At 42.3% G+C, this 22,376-nt stretch overlaps 1 protein-coding gene across 2 annotated transcripts; it reads left to right on the top strand.

Annotated features, from left to right (window-relative positions):
- Positions 1–74: 74 nt before the first annotated feature.
- Positions 75–19,578, top strand: DHRS7 (dehydrogenase/reductase 7). 2 transcript variants are annotated; one of them, XM_026088610.1, is made up of 7 exons: positions 75–260; positions 3,865–4,017; positions 8,742–8,848; positions 9,843–10,082; positions 16,746–16,868; positions 18,396–18,611; positions 19,354–19,578. In XM_026088610.1, the coding sequence occupies exons 1-7, from the start codon at positions 125–127 to the stop codon at positions 19,387–19,389; spliced, it is 1,011 nt and encodes a 336-aa protein (XP_025944395.1). In that variant the 5' UTR covers positions 75–124; the 3' UTR covers positions 19,390–19,578. The 2 variants fall into 2 exon arrangements, with proteins under 2 accessions (XP_025944395.1, XP_025944397.1); XM_026088612.1 differs by lacking the exon at positions 75–260 and adding an exon at positions 3,574–3,625.
- The last annotated feature ends 2,798 nt before the right edge of the window (positions 19,579–22,376 follow it).

Genomic DNA, 22,376 nt, shown 5'->3' on the forward strand with positions numbered 1-22,376 from the left:
GGCGGCCTCACGCGGCGGCGGCAGCTCCCGCCCTCATAAAGCGGCGCCGCGGACACCGTCGCCTCCCGTCGCGTCGCCTCGCCTCGCGTTGTGCCGGGCCGTGCCGGGCCGGTGCGGGGCGGCCATGGCGTGGGGCTGCGCGGTGTGCGGGCTGCTGGCGCTCGGCGGGCTGCTGGCGCTGCTGGCGCAGCTGGCGCGCTGGCTGCGGGCGGACGGCGACCTCACGGTGCTGTGGGCCGAGTGGCGGGGCAGGAGGCCAGGTAAAGCCGCGCGCTCCCCGCAGACGCCCTTGCCGAGCGCGGCCGGCGCCGCTCGTCCTGCGGGGCCAACGGCGCTGCACGAAGCGGCCGCGTTTGCGGCCCTTCGGGGGGGGGGGGGGGGCTCCGGAGTCTGTTTAACTCCTGTCTCACCGAGCTAGTGCATCTTCCGGCAGCTCTCCCTTCGCAGCGGTGCCGAAGTGCTTGCGGCACGGTAAACGTGAATATTAACGTTTGAGTTAAATGGGTTTCGGCTTCCGAGAATTGCTGCCTAAAAGGCTCGAGGGAGCAGCGCCACGCGAAGCTGCCGCCTGTGCCTTCTCGGTGATGTGCTGTTTGGGATGCCTGTAGGCACACGGATCCAGGAAAGCTACTTCAGACAGGGACTTTCAGCTCTTGCGTGTGTTGACACGTGTAATTTGGCTGTCATTCTGCCCACTCGCAGACAGATGAAGATCTTTAAGAGTGGTTTTTATTGCTTAATAGAGCCTTTGGCTCCAGAGGGCCCCGAGTTTCTGCATGCGGCACCTTGGAGCGGGGCCCCCCGGCGCGGGGCTGCTGGGCGCCGGGGTCCGAGCCGAAAGCGGGCGGCCCGTGCCGCCGGGCGACGTCCTCGCCTCGCCTCGCCTCGCCTCCGCCGGGCCGCGGGGCGAGTAGCCTCGTGTGAAACAGGTGGAACCAGGGCCACCACGAGCCTGAGCGTGAGGAAAGCCAAAGTGGGCGTTGGGCGACGGGGAAGTAGGACTGCCGTGAGGGAGGGAGGGTGAGGAACGTGTGTCCGGGGGGAGCAGGGGGTAAGGGATTGGGATGGGGACTGGGATTCAGCACGGGGAATGGTGGTGCGGGTGAAGGCCGTAATTGGGGAGAAATCGCGTGAAGAGCGGGACGAGTTCTGTAAACAGTTTGGCGAGGAGGCTGTTTGAAGTGGGACTCCGCGGCTGGGTTTCTGGGGTTAGCCAAGGAGCTAGGATGACCAACCGGGGGATCTGTAGATCGGACAGAAGAAATGGGAGAAGGTGGAGATGATTTTCCTGAGGAGCTGGACTGGGGAGTATGGCCCAAGCTTCCCGAGACGCCTGTCTCTTGCTCTCACAGAAGCCTGTTGCAAAAGTGCTAGCCTGTGAGACGGAGAAGAGAAAACAAAAGCATGCACAAGTACTGAGACTTTAAGAAATACTCCACTAAAAATCTGTAGGAACAATCCTCTGTCACTTTTTGCGAAAACAGTTTGAAATTTCATAGCAACTCCCACAAGAAAGATAGGGAGGGTCTGTGTGTGTGTGTGCGTGTGTGTGGACTTTGCAAAGATCACTAAAGTGTCAAGGCTGAGAAACAAGATATAAATCTTGAATAATACAACCAGAATTTAAGCTTTGCCCATTTGAGCGGTCAGTGTGCACAGCACCATGAGTTTTAGGAACTCTCAGATAGACATAACTTTATTTGAACGCAGCAATGGTATGATTCTTTGGGGGGGGGATGCTCTGTTCTAAACTTCCCCACCCTAAACTTTCTCTTTTTTTCATTAATGAAATGAAGTAGCCATCTTGTGCTATAGGGGCTATAAAATCATAGAGGAAAAACCTTAAATGAAGCCGAACTACAGAAGCATTTCTTGGATTACTTGCACTAGTAGTCTGTTTGATGTCTCATTTGTTATGCCTTGTAATGCAAAAGTTAATGGTTAGTAATAACGTTTTCCACTTTTATTTTTTTTAAGTTTAAAAATTAACCATGCCATGTTATTTCCAGTAGCAACAGGACATTTATTCTAGAACAAGCTAGTTTGAGACATGTTCCACAACAGTATTTGAGCCAGGCTTTCCCTTATGTTAACTACCAGTAGCTCAGTGTTTAGCAGCTATCAGCACTGAGGAATCAGTGGAAAACTTTCCTTATCTCAGTTAATTATTCTGTCCACAGAACAAGATCCTGAATAACTGCAGTGAAGTAGTCCAAGGCAGGTTTGAAAGGGGAAAACTGAGTGGTGGGAGGAAGTGACTTTATTCCCAGTAGCAAGAGATGAGTGTGGTAAGCAGGGATGAAAGTATGCCCATGTTGGGAGAACAGTGTTCTTCTGTTCTTGTGGTGTTTGCATACACAGGTTTTCTGCCCAAAAAATTTAATCTGATAGATGAACCCCCATGTTCCTTGAGTGAGGATGAATATCCTTTAATGAGAGCAGCCTCTTGGTGTAACTATTAATAAAACAGTTGTTCCTACTGCTTCAGTAACACTGACTCTTTCCACCTCCCACGTTAACTTTAAAATGCACCTCTCTTTTGCAAATGGACTTTCTATGAAAAAAAGAAAAGGAGGGTTTTTTGCTTAGTTCTAGGAGGGATTTCTCTTTGGCTAAAATTTAATCAGCTTATAAAAGAAAAATAATATTGACTGCTAGTCCTACAAACTCAGCTTAAGCAAGTAGTTATACCCACTGGCTTTAGTGAAAAAGCATGTTTACTAAACTAAATGAACAGGTGAGATTCAGTGAGCTGGAAAAAAATGTTATTATGGCCTTTTTCAGAGTAGACTGGCTTTAGGTCTGAGGAACTGAATTTGGCTCTGCTGCTTGAGTTATAACAAGACAGCTCTCCTGCATGGCTAGAAATTGTTAGAGTCCTCGTCTGTGCAAACCTGATAAGCAAGCGAGAGCTCTTCTCAGCAGTGTTTTGAGTACTTGAATTAGACTTTCACTAAGACTCATCTTGGAGAACATGTGTGAGTGTTAGTCAATGCTATATTCTGGAAAGTGCTCTGATATTAGTGATCGTGTGTCCTTAAATCATGTTTTAGAATGAATGATTGTCATCTATCTATTTTATTTGATGATTTTGAATATACTTCTGAAAAGCTAAACCTTTTCCCAGTACTCAGGTGTGTTGTGGGGAGGGGGGAATGACTGCAGACACAGGGGAACAGGCATACGAACAAAGGAGTAAAAGGAATACGATAACATATATTTACTAGAGGCTAAAACAACATGCCTGGGCAGGTGCTATGGGCATATAGCAGATGCACATATGGGCTTACACATTGGGAAGTCTGTATACTGCACTCTGAACAATGCAGGATTTAACTTGCATCGGGTTCAAAACAAAGTGGATGAACATCCATTCAGTTTGTTCTGATTAGTTTCCTTTGTTCAGAGAATTTTCTTCAGTCTGCGATTACTTAGTGACATTTTGGGGGTTAGAACACTTACTGGGAAAGGTTTGCTTAGGCTTTTGTTTGCACTGTCTATATAGTAGCTGTTTTCTGTCATTTCTGAGAGTTCTCTCTTCTCTTTTTCTCTGAAGCTCTCTGAGGTCAGTGAAAATGCTGTGTGTGGATGGCTTGCAGAAATGCAATCAAACTTCTTCCATCAGGTAGAGATAATGAGTGTTTATTCAGATTAGCCTTGGACCAAAGTTCAAGTGGCAACAGAGCAGCACTGGACAATTTCCCAACTGCACGTGACTAAAAATAAAGAAATCGGGATTTTGTAGTAAAAAAGTTGAGTACATTTGTTACAAATAATATCAAGTTGTACACCTGCAATGGCTTAATGATGATGTTTGTCCTAGCATTGGCAATGTGTGAACTGTTGTCTTGATTCCTTTGATAGAAAATGAACTGCCTGGCAAGGTTGTCTGGGTGACAGGAGCTTCGAGTGGAATTGGAGAGGAACTGGCTTACCAGCTAGCAAAGATAGGAGCTTTGCTTGCCATCTCAGCAAGGAGGGAGGATGAGCTGGAAAGAGTGAAAAAGAAATGCCTTGGTAAGTATAAGTTACTACTTCATGCAAGCAGTCACACTCTTCCTGTGATGGAGTTGCCAGAGAAATACTAACCCACATATCACAGTAATAAATTTCATGATAAAAGTAAACTTCATATGTAGCTTCACTGTAGCTTTGAAGCAAGTGGTTTCAAAAGTCACTAGTTTAAAAAAGGAACAAATACAGTGGGAAAGAGAGGAAACAAATCTGAGGGGTAACGTCTTATTTAGAAACAAACCGTGTAGCTGCCTGCTACTGAGGAAAAAAATCTTCCTTCGGGTTTGTGCATATCACAGTCTGACCAACTGCCAAGAATTCTCCTTTTCGGAAAAGGAATGAATAGAAATGTTCAGAAAAAGTTGGTCTGATCAGTTGTGAAGGAGGTGATCTCCTGCAGATCAAGAGCAATGAATATGAAGCAGGATATTTAACTATTTCAGTTCTCTCTCATATGCCTGCCGAATGTAGAATCTGAATCTGACTCTGTTCGTCCTGTTTCCCTCCCTTCCTTTCCCCCTTTCCCCCAACCATTTTCTGGCTTGACAGGGAGAGGGCTAGATAATTTTTTCATGTTAATAAATAGAACTGTTTGGGCATGATTATCATTAGATCTCTTTCAGACTACTTACCCCTCCATAGCTGAGTATTCAAAATTACCACAGTAACGATGCACTCCTAGTAATGGCAATGGAATGTCCAAAGGTTATGTGGAATGGATGCTTGTGAATATTGAAATGTTTGTCTGGATTAGTATCTAAATATTTTTAGAAACCTAAAAGTATAGCAGGATATTCAAAAAATCTGACAAGGAGCTTTCAAAAATGCACAATTCCTTATTTCCATTTTTTGATGCTTCAAAAAAGCTTAAATATGTATTTTCCAAAGGAAATAAAGGGACTTAAATTGACAGCATGGTTAAGTGGTAATCATGGCAAAATTCCAAGGCCGTATGATGCAATGTTTAGTGGTGAGTGAATATATGCAACTACACTTGCGTCTGTGGCAGTTTGTCATCATTACAAAACTTTGATAAGACCAAATACAGCAGAAGCCATAATCCTGGATGTCCCTTCTCGGGCAATATTTGAGTGCAATGTACTAAGGAATATTCAGGAAGACTATCTCGACTGATATGAAGCAAGAGTATGAATTTACCTAAGATAATTTCTGCTTTTGCCAATTTGAAGTAGCCACCCCCAAATGTTTTATCTGTGTTATATATTAGCTTTAAAGTCTTATGAAGCAATGTGTTTTGCAAAGCTATGCTCTGACCTTTTTTAGCTATTGGTTGTATTAGTAGGAATATTGGAAGCTCTTTAGTAACATGGTTTTCTTTCGTTTGGATATATGACCTAGCCAGTACTGTTGTGATTCTACCACATCTTTAGGTGATACAAATCAGCATAGCTCTGTAAAACCACACTTTTTTTTTGTCCTGCTGAGCGCTCAGGTTAGTATGCATTTGCTTCTAAAGCTCCTAGGATGAGACTGTTACAGCAGGGTTACTTCAGAATTAGTTCAGTTTGCTCAGGGCCTTGTCCAGATAAATTTTGAATATCATTAATGAAGATATTGAAAGATTTTGACCTTGGAGGGACACCACTCATAATGGTCACAAGTTAGACTTTGAAGCATTGACTACTGCTCCTTGGGCCCAGTGATCCAGCCAGTTTTTCACTCACACTGTTATTTACTCATCTAGACCATATTTCCCCTATGTAGCTACAAGGATGCTATAGAAGACAACATAGAAATCTGTGTAGTCAAGATAAACAACATCCACAGCTCTTACCTTGTCTGCAGAACCAGTCATCTCATCACAGAAGTCAATTAGATTGGTCAGGCAGGACCAATGGTAAATCCCTTGGTAAATCCCTTTGCCCTTGGTAAATCCATGCTGGCTGTTAAATCACCTTCGTGTCCTTCATATGCCTGGAAATGGCTTTCAGGAGGATTTGCCATGTAGTTTTCCCAAGGACCAAGGTTAGGCTGAGTGACACTTGCGTTTGCAGTTGCTGGGGACCTCCTGCACATGACCTTTCAAAAGTGCGTGGCCTCACAGTGACCCCAGCTCCCTCTGAACTCTTGGATGCATTCTGGAATCTGGTCCCATGTATATGTCCAGTTTGTCCCTAACTTGGTCTTCCTCTAACATTGGTAGTATTTCCTTCCCCAAGAGACTAGCCTCAGGAATGTGGGCAACCTGAGGGCAGATCTTGCAAATAAAGACCAAGGCCATCTTCCAGCACCATCCCTATACAGCAGTGGGCTCACTCTAAATTTGGTTTTCCTTTTGCTGCTGCTGTTCCTATAGAAGCCCTTCTTGTTGCCCTTCAAGTTCCTCACCAGTTCCAACTCCATCTGAGCTTTGACCCTCCTAATTCCATCCTTGCGTGCTTGGGCAGTGCTTCTGTGTGCTTCCTGGGCAGCTTGTCCCTGCTTCCACCTACTGTATGTTTTCTTTTTGCATTTGAGTTCAAGAGTAATCTGTAAGGTTTGAGTAGGATAGGCTGGATTAAGTTTATTGAATTGCAACACCTGACACAAACATGAATTTGGCTGAATTAGATGTCATAACTGGACCTGACAGGTTTTAACATGCCTGCTGTAGCTGCTATAGACTTAACTAGCAACTTAACTAGATAATTTACAAATTAATATGAGAAGCAAAGTGCATTTATCTTGTTGAAAACTGAGACATCGCCTTATGATACACATTTATGCATTTTTCTACACTACTAAAATGCTGAAGGAGAGAGAGAAGCAAAGCACTGTAAAAGAGCTACGTTAATGCCTGTTGAGTCATATGTGCCAGTTCAACATACTTCATTGCACTTCTGTAGGAAGGAGAGAAAGCAACTTGTATAACTTTTTAATCTGATTTTTAAGTGACTTCTGTATTTTCCCCCAACCCTTCTTTGCAACATGAGTTGAATTTAACCAGTAATGTTGGAGACTCTTGTCTTAATAGCTTTTAAAGAAAAAGCTATTTCTATTTAAAAGAAAAAGCTATCTGTTTGACCAAGCTCAAATCTTGGTTAAATATAGATAGACACTCTGCCAAATGAGTGACAGACAATCTGTAAATCATGGAATCGTACAATAATTGAGGTTGAAAGGCACCTCAGGAGGTCATGTAGACCAGCCTCTGCTGAAGGCTCATGTTTTGTGAAAGGGTATTGCACAAAATAGAAATAAAAAAATAGAAGAGGAAGTACTGAAGAGCTGGAAAATAAAGGGCCTATTCTGAATAATGTTGTTCATTGTGTTATGAGAAAAGAGTATCTGTGGCTAAATGTCTGGTTAGTCTTGGAATAACATGTATTGAAAAGAGATGTTGACCTGAAATCCTCCAGGGGATTCTAGGGGAAGGAGCTATACAACTGATCATGTAGCAAATTTATTCCTTATCAGCAGTCTGTGTCTCTTCCTCTGCTTCTTTCTTTTTGTCCCTGTTCAGTTTTCATAGCTGGGTTGGCCGTGCGGTCTTGGGAATCCACAGCAGAAACATCCCAAGTCCCAGCAGGCTTCACCTGTGCAAACCTACTTGAGGCAGCCTGAGACACAAGTGTCCCTGAGAAAGTAGTTACCCTACATGGTATTTACTGCTGTCTTTAATGGAAGAAACAGGGGTGGGGGGGGGGAAAATACATATTTGGGAGGGAGGGGGAAGAGCTATAAATGGAAATAGTGGTAGCTTTAAACCAAACAAATGGGTTTAATACTTGCAGTTGCATAAGTACTAGTGACCTTTGAACAGAGGCACTTTATGGATTTAAACAACCTACTTATTTGTACATCATGTTGAAGGCAGAGTTCAGCCCTACCTGTATATGCAGACATGGTATTTAAAAAATCAGAGCCTTAGGCTCTCTGTCTAAAGAGCACAGCTGGTTGAAGGGGAGCAAGTATACTTAATTGTGGCTAGGAATCAATTTAGAATCAAAAATAACACTGGGGAACAAGTAAATTAGAAATCATGTTATATCTAGCTAGGAAAAAAAAGATTAACATTGAGAATTTTGTTTTTGTGAGTCATCTGCCCCAAAGCCCCAGGGTAGCAAATCACTGTTCAAGAAATACTTCTAATGGAAAAGGTCAGTTGTTCCAAAGAGACAGTGGTGGAAACACTCAGCATGAAGGCTTGACCTTGATGACAGCTGACTTTTATTTCAGGGGGTGGATAAGTTAGAAGCTTTGAATTAAACAAAAGCCTTCTACTCTGTACAATAATCTAGCTTCTCATGTGTATCTTTTTTGGAATGAATAGTACTATTCCTATTGTCAGGAATAACCATGGTTGAACAGTTTACCTACAAACAAAATGTCAAGGCTGCCAATACATTGCTTCTGAATGGCTTGATGAAAAATTTTCCTATCAAATAATCCTGTTGCGTGTTACTCCTAACCATTGCAATTTATTTGGAGAATGAAATTTTTTGTATTATGATGCACAATCCTTTTTTCATTTAATAAAGTCAAGCTTTTTTTAAAAAAACATAAGGATGGGGAAGGATGGGCTTTAGCAGGAACAGATTAAAAATGGGTTCTGTGTAGGGATCATAATGAAAACAAACCCAAACACTTTCTCTTCCAACTTAATGATATAGTCTCTTGGTGTCTTCTTCTTAGTGAAAATGTGGGGTTTAAAAGCACATTAAATTTCTCACTATTGTTACATTGGTAATTTTGATGGTTCCCATTCATTTTATGGTTGTTTTTAGAGATCAGCAGCTTGGGTGAAAAAGATATCCTTGTTCTGCGTCTTGACTTGACTGATAGAAGCTCTCATGAAGCTGCAACTAACAGTGTTCTTAAGCATTTTGGCAAGGTAAGGTGCACTTCTGAGGCTGAACTTGTCTTCCTTTCATATTCCCTATCCCTGCATATATTCTTCTTTCGCTTTTATTCTGCCATACAGTAAATTCAGCAGTTTCTACATCTTACTCAAGTTTCAGAATTAAACATGCAAGAAAGGACCTGAATTCTCATCCCTTCTGTTTGCTTCTGGGTTTCAGCAGGTTTTGCACAGAAGCAGCAATGAACAAATAGTCCTTGGCCATTACCAAGAACTAAAAAAAATCACTTGTTTGATGTCACTAGATTTCTGGCCCAACTGGAGCAATCTTCAAGTGTATATTTTGGACTTAAAATTCTGCATGAAAGCCAGAACCTTTATTTTGTAGTTTCAGTAATGCATGGAATTTGGGATTAGAGCCATACGGGACAAAACTGGCTGTCAGGCGCAACTATTTCCCTTCTTTGCATAGTCTTCCAGATGGGTAGTCCAGAGCACAGAGCCGAGACGATAGCAGTCAGATGTAACTAATTTAAGTACAGTATGTGAAGCTTTGAGCCGGGCCTTTAGTCCACTGGTATTCTGGTTTCATAGTGAAATTATTAGCTCCAGATTTGTTTCTTCTGTTATTTAGTGCAGTTGGATCCCATATTTGCACAAAACCTATTTACAGAGGCCTCCTTGCAGGACCTGGACATCAAATGGTTCTTGCTACAATGTAGTAGGGTTAAAAAATGTCAGATGGAAAACAATTTCCAGCCGCCAGTGTTCCTCTACTAGGACTTCACCTTTGCTTGGTTCAATACACTATGTTCCTCTCTTGTTGACTCAGCTCAAAATTAGCTACCCTCAACTCAAAGGGGAAGTATGCTGGGAGAGAGTATCTACCAAAACATCTTCAGCAGTTCTTACTCTTACGGCAGAGACAGTACCAGAGGGGGGAGAAAAGCCTGTTAACAATAGCCTGAGGAAGTGCAGATATTAAAGGAAATGTGTTGTATTAATTTATCACTGTATCTTTCCTGAGATTGATGTTTTGGTCAACAATGGTGGACGTTCCCAACGCTCTCTTTTCGTGGATACAAACCTGGATGTTTTCAGTGCCATAATGGAACTTAACTACCTAGGTACAATCTCTTTAACTAAATATGTCCTGAATCACATGATCCAAAGGAAAAAAGGGAAGATTGTTACTATGAGCAGTGTGATGGGTATCATGGGAGCTCCTCTTGCCTCTGGGTACTGTGCCAGCAAGCATGCTCTGCAGGTAAGTTACATTTCTGGAGACTAATTATATCTTGTTATGTAATAAACCAGCCTTGTTTTAGTGCTGTAGCATCTGTTCCTTGCGAAGGATTTATGCTTTGTGCAATTTCAGGTAAGACTGCCATTCTCTGCACAGAATAAATATGACTTAGCTTCTGGAAGTCCTTTAGAATGAATTTGCTCTGAAACTTAGTGATTCTGACTGAAAGAGTTAGAGGAGGGTGGATTTCTTTTTTTCCTCTGGTTTCTAATTTTGCAGCCTCTAAATTGCCCTTGAGTTGGACTTCAGGCCCTTCCTCAGCTAACAGTAGCACTAGAAATTCCTCACTAATTTTTTCTTCTCAAAACAAAAGGTGAGCCTAAGGGAACTTGACTGGGTTGTACAAACGGGATAGCTATATGTCCCTGGCTCCTATCAGAAAGTAGAAAGATAAAATAGAGAATAATTTAAAAAAAACCCACAACCCTTAGAAACACAGTTTTTATACAGATGAAATGCCATTGAATAAAACTGAGGTTACATAGGAATATGCTGTTCTTAAATATACCATATGTTTATAATAGTATATCTTATGGTAAGTGGGAACTTCTTACATTTTAGCATAAAAACAACTGTATAATACACAAATAAGCCAAAAATATTTGTGATGTTGATCTGTCAATTATGTCAAAAGTCTTATTCCATAATAAATATATCAAGCCACTTGAGCTGAACAATGTTTGATATGAAAGGTGGAGAGACCACACACAAGGTTAGAGCAGTTTTTCTGAGCTGCATGTACAGGTGTGGATAGCACGGAGGAAGGGTTTGCCGCGTTGCTCGTGCACTCCTGATGTAGCCCCACCACTTGCCCAAAGCTTGGATTCCCTTCTGCTGCTTCTCATCGCATCCACAGTGTGCAAATATTCACATGGCGCTGAGCTGGGGGAAGTCCCTGCTTGCCTGAAGTGGAACGTGGTGGGAGAACGGGGCGACTCGTGCCTGAGACTCCTGCCCTTCTTCCCCTCTGCCCTCTTCCTGGGGAGCTCAGGTTTCTGTGAATCCTGGCAGACTAAGTGAGGATGATGACTTGACCGCAAGGAACTCTACTGCACTCCACAAGTGATTGTGATCATAACTTGTGGGGAAACATTGCAAAAACTGGAAATTGTAAGAAGCATTGCTTGAATCCTCTACTGAGATATCTCAGGTTCCAGTGTAGGTTTGTTGCACTGACCAAAATGCATCTTAATTAGGCCTAATCTGTATATAGTGAAACTCCCAATGTGAAACGAGACCACTTTGCCTCTGGCCTCAGATTAGGATTAGGAAGTACCTAAATCAGAGGATTATTCTGGTGCACATAAAAGCCCTAATGGTGCCATTCTAATCCAGGTAGGGAGGAATAATTGCTAGTGAGAATTTCAGACTACAGGAAATTTTTAGGAGAGTAAGTTGAGAAGAGTGAGTGGTAAACTCAAATTCAGAAAAACAGATTTAACAAGAGAGATGAGCATTCCTAATCCAGGCTAGAAAAATCTGAATCTTCCCAACAGTTCTGAATTTTACAGTGGTTTGAAGAACTGGCAGCTCAGAGTAACTTATGAAGGAGGACCTGTTGCCTTCTGTGTAATTTTGAATACTGCTTAAAACTATTTTAAACAGTTTCACTCATGTAGGAAAAACATGAAAGAAGAGCTCAGAAGAGTATCTTGGGGAAAAAAATTCATCATTGTATCATTGCAGAATCATTTAAATAGTAGATTTATTTAGGCATATTTGTCTTTTTACCACTGTTTGAATTCCACATTGACTACATTTTGATTTCAGTAAGCCAAAATATAGTTGTGCTCAGTGATTTAAAAAAAAAAAAAAAGAAAAAGAAAAAAAGAATGGCACCTTCTTACTCCCTGCTGGATTTAAGGACATAAACAGAGTAAATAACTTTGCTTAACTTACTGAATCATTATCTCTTTGACAATTTAACTAACAACAACAGTAACAAGTGGCTGGTACTGCAAAGCCTAAACATTTGAAAGAATAAGGGTGTAGAATAAGACAGTGATAGGTCTCTGCTAATAAAAATTTTTTGCTAGTAATGGGGAGAGAAGACCTGTTCGTCTTCCTTTAGATGGAGGTGATGGAACTGCCCATTAGAGGCCAGCCTTTGATCCAGGTCTAGGATTTAGATTAGAAAAGCACAAAGCAGCAGCGTGGACTCCCTTTATGTTCCTTTATTTATTAAGTATTCTTTCAGCTGAACTACCTTGTAGGTGTGGTATAATTGGTCTAAGCATGGTTAGTTGTAGAACACAAGGAATTAGCAAGTTGCTGTATAAATTCTCTGAAAAGAATTTATGTGTGTTAAGATTGAGAATGTGGAAGAGGAAGCTTAAAAGAAATAGGTTGCTAAAATCTCTGTATTATGTAAGAATAAGCTAAAAAAGATATAAGCAATTCAGTTATCTCTTACGTATAACAAGGCCAGACTCCAAACCTCCCTTGTTTCTTTCACAGTTAATTCCTGATTCTGCAAATATTGATTTCAAGTGTTAGAACATGTGACTTGCAACACAGATTTCTAAACCAGACTGTCTGAGTCTTTTGCAAAGGTCAGCCTAGAGCTGTGGCTAGATATGGACATGAACCCCCCCCAAACCGTAAGAAGTTATTGAAATATCTAACTTCCCAGTACCCTTCAAGTGGAGGCAGCATACAGGAATGGCAGTACGCTTCAGGTGGCCCAGCAGCCTGTCTCTGACAGTGGCCAAGAACAGATCACTAGAGAGAGGCAGGAAGAAGTAGGACAGAGCATATGGATCCTTCTCCTGTCGTTTTCCTGGCATCTGTAAACCTGCATTATAGGAACTTCTTGAACTGAAGATTGCATTTTGGCCATCAGTTGTTAAATATATGTCTATCTATCTGATGTGAATTCAGTTAATAGATTTTGTTTGTTTTTTAATTCATGCCTTGGAGTCTGCTGCAGCTGTGGCAGTTAACACCATAATTTTAAATATGCCTTGTTTTGAAAAAGTCCCCTTTTTTTTTTTTTAAGCAGCAGTAGGGGAGGAGGAAGGAAGGAAGGAAGGAAGGAATTCTCTTATAAATTAAAATTAGTTCTTGAAACAAGCACATGTTGATTTGTCCAAATCAGAATTCTTTGCAACAACATTTTACTGATGAAATTGCCCTTTACTTCAGGTCTAGAAGAGCCATAAGAGCATGATGCAAGTCTACAAAAGTCCAAGTCCGTGTTTCTTTCCTAGTGTAATGACACTTGCAGAGATCATGTGCTGTTCATCTAGTTACTAATTCATATAATTGGTGGCATGTTGAGTCTTTAGGAAATGGTGACCTTCAGAAGCTCCCTAATCAGGACTTGTTCTAATAAGCACATTGATTGCCCCAGACAGTAACTGCTGGTGTCTCTAAGTCCCTAATTATCAGGAGAATTTCTAAAGTATGTCTTTGTCTTGGTAGAAGTCAGTTCAGCCTTGTCTTCAGCATCTACTAGGATTTGGTTGCTAAACTGAAGAGGCCCAGAGATGACTAATGCAGTTCCTGTTCCACAGACCCTGTACAGATTCATCCAGCTCCATATGCTACAACTGGCTTCAGTCTGGGCTGGGTGAAAATCTTCTGATTCTTCCCCTTGCCCCCAAGTCCCTTTACTACTCCCAAATCTGGATCTGTTCCTAACCTAAATTTAAAGAAAAAGAACACTTTCTTTTCTTTCTTAGAAATTATAAGACCCTCTTCTGGGAGAGAGTAGAAGAATTTCATACCATCCATCTTCAGATATCCAAGATGGGTGCTGGAATTACGAGCCTGTACATAATGTAGATATTGCCTCCAGAGGGGACTGAGAGTGTGTAAGATGCTGGTCCTCAGGAGGCCCTATCAAGTGTGCATCAGTCATGATTCCAGCACAGGGAGTATCCTGACTGTGCTGTGTCCTTGATGAAGATGAAGGGTGGAGGGGGGAGAAGGAGGCTATAATCACAGCCTCTTCCATGGTGTAAGAAAGTGGAACAAGGGAAGGAGGGGCCACACCAAGCCCTTAAAATGAAGGGGGATGGCAGAATGGGGACAACTTGGGAACAGGAGAGTGCCAGGATCTCTGGCTACATGCACGTCCTATTACAGATTGTACAACTCTAATAAAACAGCAGTGATGTCAGCAGAAGCTTTGTCACTGGGCTACTCAAGCTGCACTCTGACACACGCCTCAGCAGCCCTGTGCTTGGCCACCTTGTAGACAGGGTCTCTGAAGAGAACGCAAGCTCACGGGACCATTGCTGAGCTTTTGGGCATCTCACAGCTTGCTCAAGGCTGCAACCCTGCCCTAAATACCAAGGCTCTTTTGTAACGCTTGAAGAGAAGCAGCAGTCTAAGACTTGAGTGTGCCACAGCGAGTGCCCTCTGCAGCAAGCTCTCTGAAGTTGCCCGCAGAACTGCCTGCTCTGATGCACCTTTAAGTGCCGAAGTCAGGCCGGCAGGGAAGTGCCCGTTTCTAGGCAGAATATGGATCCCTGAATGTCTGCCAGTGTCTGAGCTGCTCTAGGTGCTTTATCACAAGTGACAGAGCAATGTTGCTGGCTCCCCTCCCTTTCTATCACAGTATTTCTAGATACACTGTCTGCAGCCTCCCTGACTCCTGGAAGTACATGCAGAAGTTGCCCTCTTCAGGCAAAGTGGAAGTCACTTCTCTTCCTCACCATCCTCCAAATCTCCAGGAAATGATAAGGGAATGTGGGCTGGGAAAGCTCTTGCTTAGTCCTGTTTGAAAAGGTCACTATTGATGGAATAACTAATGATTGCCTAAGAGGGAAAACAGATTTATAGCCCAATGTTTAGGGAGTATTTATTTCTAAGAGAGACTGGGCTCCCAATCCCTGCTGCAGTAAATACTGAAGATAAAAACCACTCACTTGAGAAAGGAGCGGCACCACGTTTTTCCCTTCACCCAAATGGCCATTCTTACCAGTCTGACACATATGGCCGTCTTTCCCCTTTGGGCCTAGTGGCTTTTTACTTGCCCTGGGTGAAACGAAATGTTGTCAGCTGGATGAACAACACAAACTTTGTGACGTGTTCCAGGCCAGGGTGAACTCTTATACAGAACGTAGCTGCAAAGCCTGAGTGTGATCTCAAAGCTGGAATTAGTCACCAGAAGTTGGGAACTTGGAGCCCATGGTCTGTTCTTGGTCATAGTCGTGCGCGACTCATTGCTCTGTAGCAGATTGCCCCAGTTGGCCTCATCCGTATGGCCACAGGAGCATATCTGACTGAATTTAGTCCTATGTCGCAATTCAGCGAGGAGCTCTGCGAGAGCCAGCCCTTTCCTCAAGGCGGCTGGGAGTGCGTGCCAACAGCAGTGAAAAGGATGGACATGCTCGTGAGCCAAAAAAACTCTTGAATACTTGAATGGCAGCTCCGAGTCAGAGTTTCTTTTTCACGTGTCAGAGTAGAACAGCATTTCAAATAGTGTCGAGAATGTACCTTTATCTCAAATTCAAGGCAAATAGCAACTTAATGCTTACCTCTTATGATGTACTTCTAATCAGGTGCATCCTGGACTAACTAGTGAAGTTATCAGACTGTTTGTTTTCCTTTATGAAGTCCTTTGAAAGGAGTAATCAGATGGTAAATTTGTTCTACAGTGGGAGAAGTTCATCAGCCTGTGCTCTGTCTGTCTCTGTTGTGACACAAAACTATGTGGTAGAATAAATACAGGGAACTGTGTTAACTAGATCAAAGATAAGACACGATATTTTGTTTGCTAAATCATAGCTCTATAATGCTTCCTCAGCAACTTTCATAGAAAGCACGTTCCTGAATTTGTTGCGCTCCCCGTAACGCTGCTGTCTAAATGTTAAATGCTACAGAGGTTAAGAAAGCTTGTATCCTGTTAGCTTAAAGGCAAATATTTGCAGCTTTTGTAATTAAAGATTAACTTAGATACATTGGTAGTGTTTCCCTGAGTTGAAATATGGTTTATATCTATGTGGTCACATTTTTCAAAATCTGTAGTGAATTCAGTGGTGCAGAATTGAACCTCCTAAAATATCAGGGTGCACCTTTGACTTGATATGCTGAAAAATTTTCCTCTCCTTTGATGTAAGGACCAGTGCCATTTACTCCGTAGAAGCAGTCTAAAAGCTTTAATCTCACCACAAAGAGCGATCCACCTGCAAAGAAAAGGTTTCCATGATACTGCAGTTCTTAGTTTGGCAGCACTTCCACCACCAAAACAGTGCAGAGATGATTTTCAGAGATGCCGAACCACTTGTGGCCACTCTTAACTTCAGTGGGAGCTAAAGCTTCGTATATGCGCCAGTAATGATCCCCCCTAATGCTCTGTCAGTGGGACTTGTCCATATACAGGGACAGCGGAATCTGTGAGAATCTGTGGTTTAGAGACGTTATTGTGTATTTGAGAGGTCAAGGATAGATTGCTTGGGGATTTATATATAATCTCACATTATCAATGTATATAAGTGCAGTTAAAATTTTAAATTAGCCATTGAATATGAAAAGTCAAAATGGTAGGAATTGCATTTAGTGTAATACCTGCTATATTTACAGCATAGGATTAGAATTAAAATGTGGCATTAATTAAGGCTTACTTCATGTGGAAATGTGGCAAGGAAGATCACATTATAAAGTCTTTTCTTCTAGGGCTTTTTTAATTCTCTTCGGACTGAGCTCACTGACTACCCTGAGATAAGTATTATAAACATCTGCCCAGGACCTGTCCAGTCTAAGATTATACAAAATGTCTTTACGGAGAATCTTGCAAAGGTAAGGAGCAGCATTTCCCCCCTAAAATTCTACTGTGATAAATCCAACTTTTGCTGCAGGCACAATGGCCCTTTTATGGTTTTCTTTTTCTCCTTCTAGCAAACATCAAGCCCATGTTCTTATCAAGAAGCACTCTGGCACAGAATTTATTCTGTAATATAACAGCCACATATAGGCATGTCATTCTTTACAGTATCAAGTCCATATCGAATGAAAATAACATTTGAGAGTTGTTATGCCTTATCTCTTCCACTGTATATAATCCCTGTAAAACAGAATTTGCTATGCAGCTGCCCTGCTGCAGCACTGGGGGAAAGGCCAGGAATTGCTGGACAGAGTTCTGCAGTGCAAAATCCTATAGTTTCTGCATAGGTAGCTTTTTGTTTGCTTTGCTTGCAAACATCCCCTGTTCAGTTGACTATGGTGCAATTGCTGGCAAAGCCACTACTGTCAGCTGATCCAAGGCACGTACTTTGTTTCCTGTTGGTGGTTTGAGGAGAAAAAGCAAAACCTTCCAATTGCACAATTGCTTTTAATAAAAACTGTCTAACAAAATAGCTAGCAAAAATTGTTACTAGGACGCATTTTGGTAGTATGTCATGAATTCTATGGATTTAAAGCTGAGGATAATCCACAAGTGGGAGGCAGGGAAAAAGATCTCCCCTCTTTGTTCAAATTCTGAAAGGATTTTTGGCTTGCAAGCTACATACTTGCATGAAATAAAAGATGTTCTTTCTGAGCAATCAGGAAATCTCGCAAAACAAATTCCTCAGATTTCTGCATGGCAAAAGACCTAGGAGGAAGATAAAATCCAGCCCAGAATTCCTTTTGCTCCAGGAAATAGAACAGATTGAGCACTCTGCTGTTGCTGGAATGAAACGCACATAAATTCACAAGGTTGTGGCTTACGTTCACTAAGCAATGCATGTGAGATAAGACGTTACTGCCATTGAAAAGGTCTGTTGCTCTTCCCTCATTTGAGATTACTGCCCCTAGAGCAGGGCTGGCAGGATTTTAAGTTAATGGGAGGTGTTTTCTACTGACTAGGTTACAGAGTAACCTGTGATATAAAATCAGGTAGACATCTGGGGACAGGAAAGTCTCCATCTCTCAGGCCCTCGGTTGCAGAATGGCGAACTTGTGCTGATACGTTGTTCTACAACAAACTATAAGCCATGTTGCTGGAGGACAGATTTTGGAGATGTGCATTTTACCTTCTTGGAACCATCAGTCGAGGATGCATTAACCTAAAGGGTGCTTTATTTAAGGATGAGTGCTAAAGGAAGGTAGGTGGTAGGTATTCCCACACCAAAATCAGTAGAGCATTAGCATAGTGAGGGACAGGTTTCCCAGTCCCAGTCTCTGCAGTGTTTACTGGGTAATTTTACTTTTGCACAGTGGAGAAATTGGGAGGAATATGTGTTACATAAAGCCTAGCCCTTTATCTCCCTCCTTCACTCACAAAAAAAAGAGCCCAGTTTTAATCCCTCCATTTTCTTTCTCTCTCTCTCTCCCTCTCCCCTTCAGTCAATAGAGAACAGCGGTGATCAGTCCCACAAGATGCCAACCGATCGCTGTGTGCGGCTCACCCTGGTGAGCATGGCCAACGACCTGAAGGAAGCTTGGATCAGCGACCACCCCTATCTGGCAGTTTGCTACCTCTGGCAGTACGCGCCCACTTGGGCTTGGTGGCTGATGAACAAGATGGGCAAGAAGAGAATACAAAACTTCAAGAGTGGCGTGGTAAGATTATGCCCCCTCCTCTTGCTTGCTTTTTTTTAACTCTGCTGTCAGACTCTTTAGCTCTGGGAATGTCGGGATTGTAGTTTGGCTCTGTTTCTTTCCCTCCTCCTCACTTCCCTAGCAGCGGGTGCCAGGCTGGACTCCATAGCTGCGTGCCTGGTAGTCTAGGATTACTGCAGTGTGGTCACATCGCAGAGCGGTGAAGTCAGTGTATCTTGTAATGCCAAATGTCTTGCCTGCGATCTTCATCACGCAGCCTGCAAGTTCAGGCCTCAGCACCAGCTCAGAGCTTGAGCTATAAGTCACTAGTGTAAATTATTTAATGCAACTTGAAATTAAGACTGTTGACAATCTCTGTCTAGCTTGTTTTTATATCAGGCATGTAATTTGAGTGCTTCCCAGAAGTATGTTAAGCAGTACTACTGTCACATCTCTTTGCTCTCACGCGCTTCTCAGATGTGCAGAGTAATGTTTCATTCTAGCAATGCTGCTTCATAGATGGGGTTTTTCTTACTGACCGTGTTTTTCTTGAATGGCGTACAAAAAACATATTTAAGTGCTCCCAAAGCAGGAAACAGAAAAATTAGGGTGGCCCATGCAACCTAAAGCTTCCTAAATCCACACTGTAACTGCCCACTGTCACAAGCTATTTCAGGCAAAATAACACTGTGGGTAAAGGTCTTAAAACTAAATAGAGTAGCAAGCATGGAGGAGAAAGTGATTTTATGTATTCTCATTCCAGGATGCTGATGTCTCTTACTCAAGAAAGAATAAGTAAGAATAAACCTGTACAAAATCCTGCTATGCTGGTGCTTAAGGCTGAGAGTAACTTTTTTTAAGTTGTGTGACTGCAAACAAAAACTGCTTTTTTTTTTTTTTAAATCTGTTGTACTTTTGTCATCATGTAACTTCACAAATATATCAAGCTGTATACACACTTAACTGAATAAAAACCTGTTTCTAAACATACCTGTTTCATGTCCTTGCACAGATTCCCCTAAAGTGGATTTTTAAGGTTACAAGAACTGAGAACAGGCAGTCTTTCTTTGTTTTTCTGCTGCTATGACATTACCAACTATTTTGTGAGCAGGCTACAAATTATATTACCCGCAGGATCCTATTTCCCTCACTTTCTTTCCTAATGAAAGCACTGCAAGTCTGAGAAAGCTTGTGGTATAAAGGTAAGGATAAATAGTCTGTTTGTGAAGTGTTCCTTTAGGGGAAAAAAGAGATTATCTGTCATCCTTGGTACCAGCCCCGAGGTTGGTGTATAGGTGGTCTGAGAGCAAAACGGTCTTAATACATGTATATGGGGTTAAACCTCTGAATTTCTGGTCACAACATTCAGAAGCACCTAATCTTTGTCTCCTGACAGCACTGCAGAGTCCACAGACCTAAGTCTTCACGTGTTGCGCAAGGTCTTCGGAATTTGACAGCGTGTAGAGAAGCAGTGGGGAAAGGAGCGAGGGGGAGGGAAGATCTTGAAGCTCCCTTGTGGCCAGCGCTTCTCTTCCAGTTGACGGTATAATTGCAACCCCTATCCCAGGTCATACTCAGCCTTGCAGCAAACCTGGTATGCGTTTAATCTATAGAACATCATCAAAAGAGGAGCAAGGGAAAGAGCTCCTGTACTACAATAGCCTGTGGCTATAGAGGGGACTCAGAGTGGGCACAGAATTAGTGAAAAATCCATTTAACAGCAGACTGCTTAGAGCCAAGACAACAGTTCAAGTATCAGAGCTGAATTAGGGCAGACATCACACTGTAGGTGACTTAAGCATGAAATAACTGTTGACTTCCCCTCATTGTCAGAAACTGGTACTTCCATAGGGAGCAGAAGCAAATCTCAACATTACTGCTGTTCCCAGTGTTGGAAAGCAACAGGTTGAGGGACTGAGGACTGTACTTTTCAGACTTCATCATCCAAGTGCCACCTAATTCATCCTTCAGCTACAAAGTACCTTTGCAGTAACTCCTCTGTACCTAAAAGCTTGGAGATCTCTTTGCTGTTGACTAAGTCCTCAGCCATGACAGGATGTACCTCAGGCCATGTACTTTCTAGGTAAAAAAAAAAATTCTTATAGAGAGATAAAAAACAAAACAAAACCAAAAACCCCACACAATTTATAAATTATTGAAACTTTTCATCCATGCTGGTCCCTATCTAGCAGAGAATAAACCAGGAATGACATTTTCACGTGACATTTAACGAAAATGGAAACTATTGTCTAGAGAAAAAAAAGACTGATCAAAGTGCCTGTGTTTTGCACTGTTCTGGAAGAACGGCAGGTTCGTTTCACTCACTAACACACCACTTTCTGTGCTGGGGGTCTGAAATGTGTTAAGAGGCTGCAGTAAGTCTGCATGACAAAATGCAACTACTTTTACTACAACACATGCAAATGACGTTCACAGAATGCTTTAGCTTCCATCCTCTGATCCATGGAAGATTTGGTGGTGAAGTACAGAGCAGAAGGCTTGCTCTCTGGTTTATATACAGCTTTCTCTGCTTTTTCACAACAAAAGTATAAGCCTTTGTGTTCTAAGAGAAGTTTCCCTCTCTTGCTTGTAGTAAGGACAGCTGCTGCTAGACAAATATAGATCCACCTTCAAGGACTACAGCTTTTGCCACCAGCAGGAGAAAGAACAAAAAGGAAAAGAGAAAGTAGAGATGAAAGGGACCAGGTGGAGAGGAAGGGAAAGAACACAAAGTTAGTGATTTCAGAGAGGAAGCTAATGTTCAGGGAAAATGCAAAAAGTAGCAACCTTTCCAAATAGGACAAAGTGTTTTCCATTTGGAAGCCTCACTTCCCTAACGCTTTGTTCCATTTCAACTGATTTCTGTTGCTTTATGGTGGCATGAAGAGGACAGAGGCAATCTCCGGGGCTTGCCTTTTTTTTTTCTTTTGGAAAGGCTAAAAAAAATTAAAAAAATTCCTGTTCAGATCAGTTGGGGGGAATCCCCTAGTAAACACTGAACAGTTGTTAGAAAAATATTTTCAAACAGACCTCATTACATCAAGGCTCCTCCTCAAGGGCACAGTGAAGGTGTCCTACGCTCACCTGTATGTAATGAACATCACAAGCTGTAAAGCAAGTAGGCATTGATAAGAATGACACTAAAGTTAGTGCACAACTGTTTAGAAAATTGAGAGCACTTCTCACTGGTTACACAGGAAAATGGTGTGGTGGCCTGTCGTAAGCTCAGTACGAGATACTAGTATTTCATCAGTATTCTGTATAATTGCATACGTAATGCTTATGAGAGCGAGCTGCAGACAAGATCAGGCTTGAAGGTGCTCTAAATTCCTGACAAATTGAGGAAACGCTCCGAAATAAACAGGGGACAGTTCAAAAAGCATGCATGCAAAAGAATGCACTTACAGGCGATCAGAGGCATAAATTCGCCATATGGAACAAAAGGCTGTTAACTAGTCATTCTGTCAAAAAAGAATCTGAACAGGACTACAGAAGTTCACAAGCTGAACATGAAGTGGGGTCATACTACTGCAAAACCCTCAAACATACTGGAACACGTGAACTAGCTCAACAGATGACTAAACACGGGGCTATAGGACATGCTACCTGCACTAGTGGGGGACTGGATTTTGCAATGCATTAGGAACTTTCTAATGCTCCATTCTCATGCACCAACATGGATTCGGCACATAACCAATTCTGCTGTTCCATCTGGTGCCAATAAGATCTGTGCTCTCTTGTTACCAGCAACAGTTTTCAAGAAAGGCGGATGGAGAGAACCAAAGG

This window comes from Apteryx rowi, unplaced genomic scaffold (genome assembly GCF_003343035.1).
Source record: "Apteryx rowi isolate R43461 unplaced genomic scaffold, aptRow1 scaffold_78, whole genome shotgun sequence".
NCBI classification, from domain to species: Eukaryota; Metazoa; Chordata; class Aves; order Apterygiformes; family Apterygidae; genus Apteryx; species Apteryx rowi.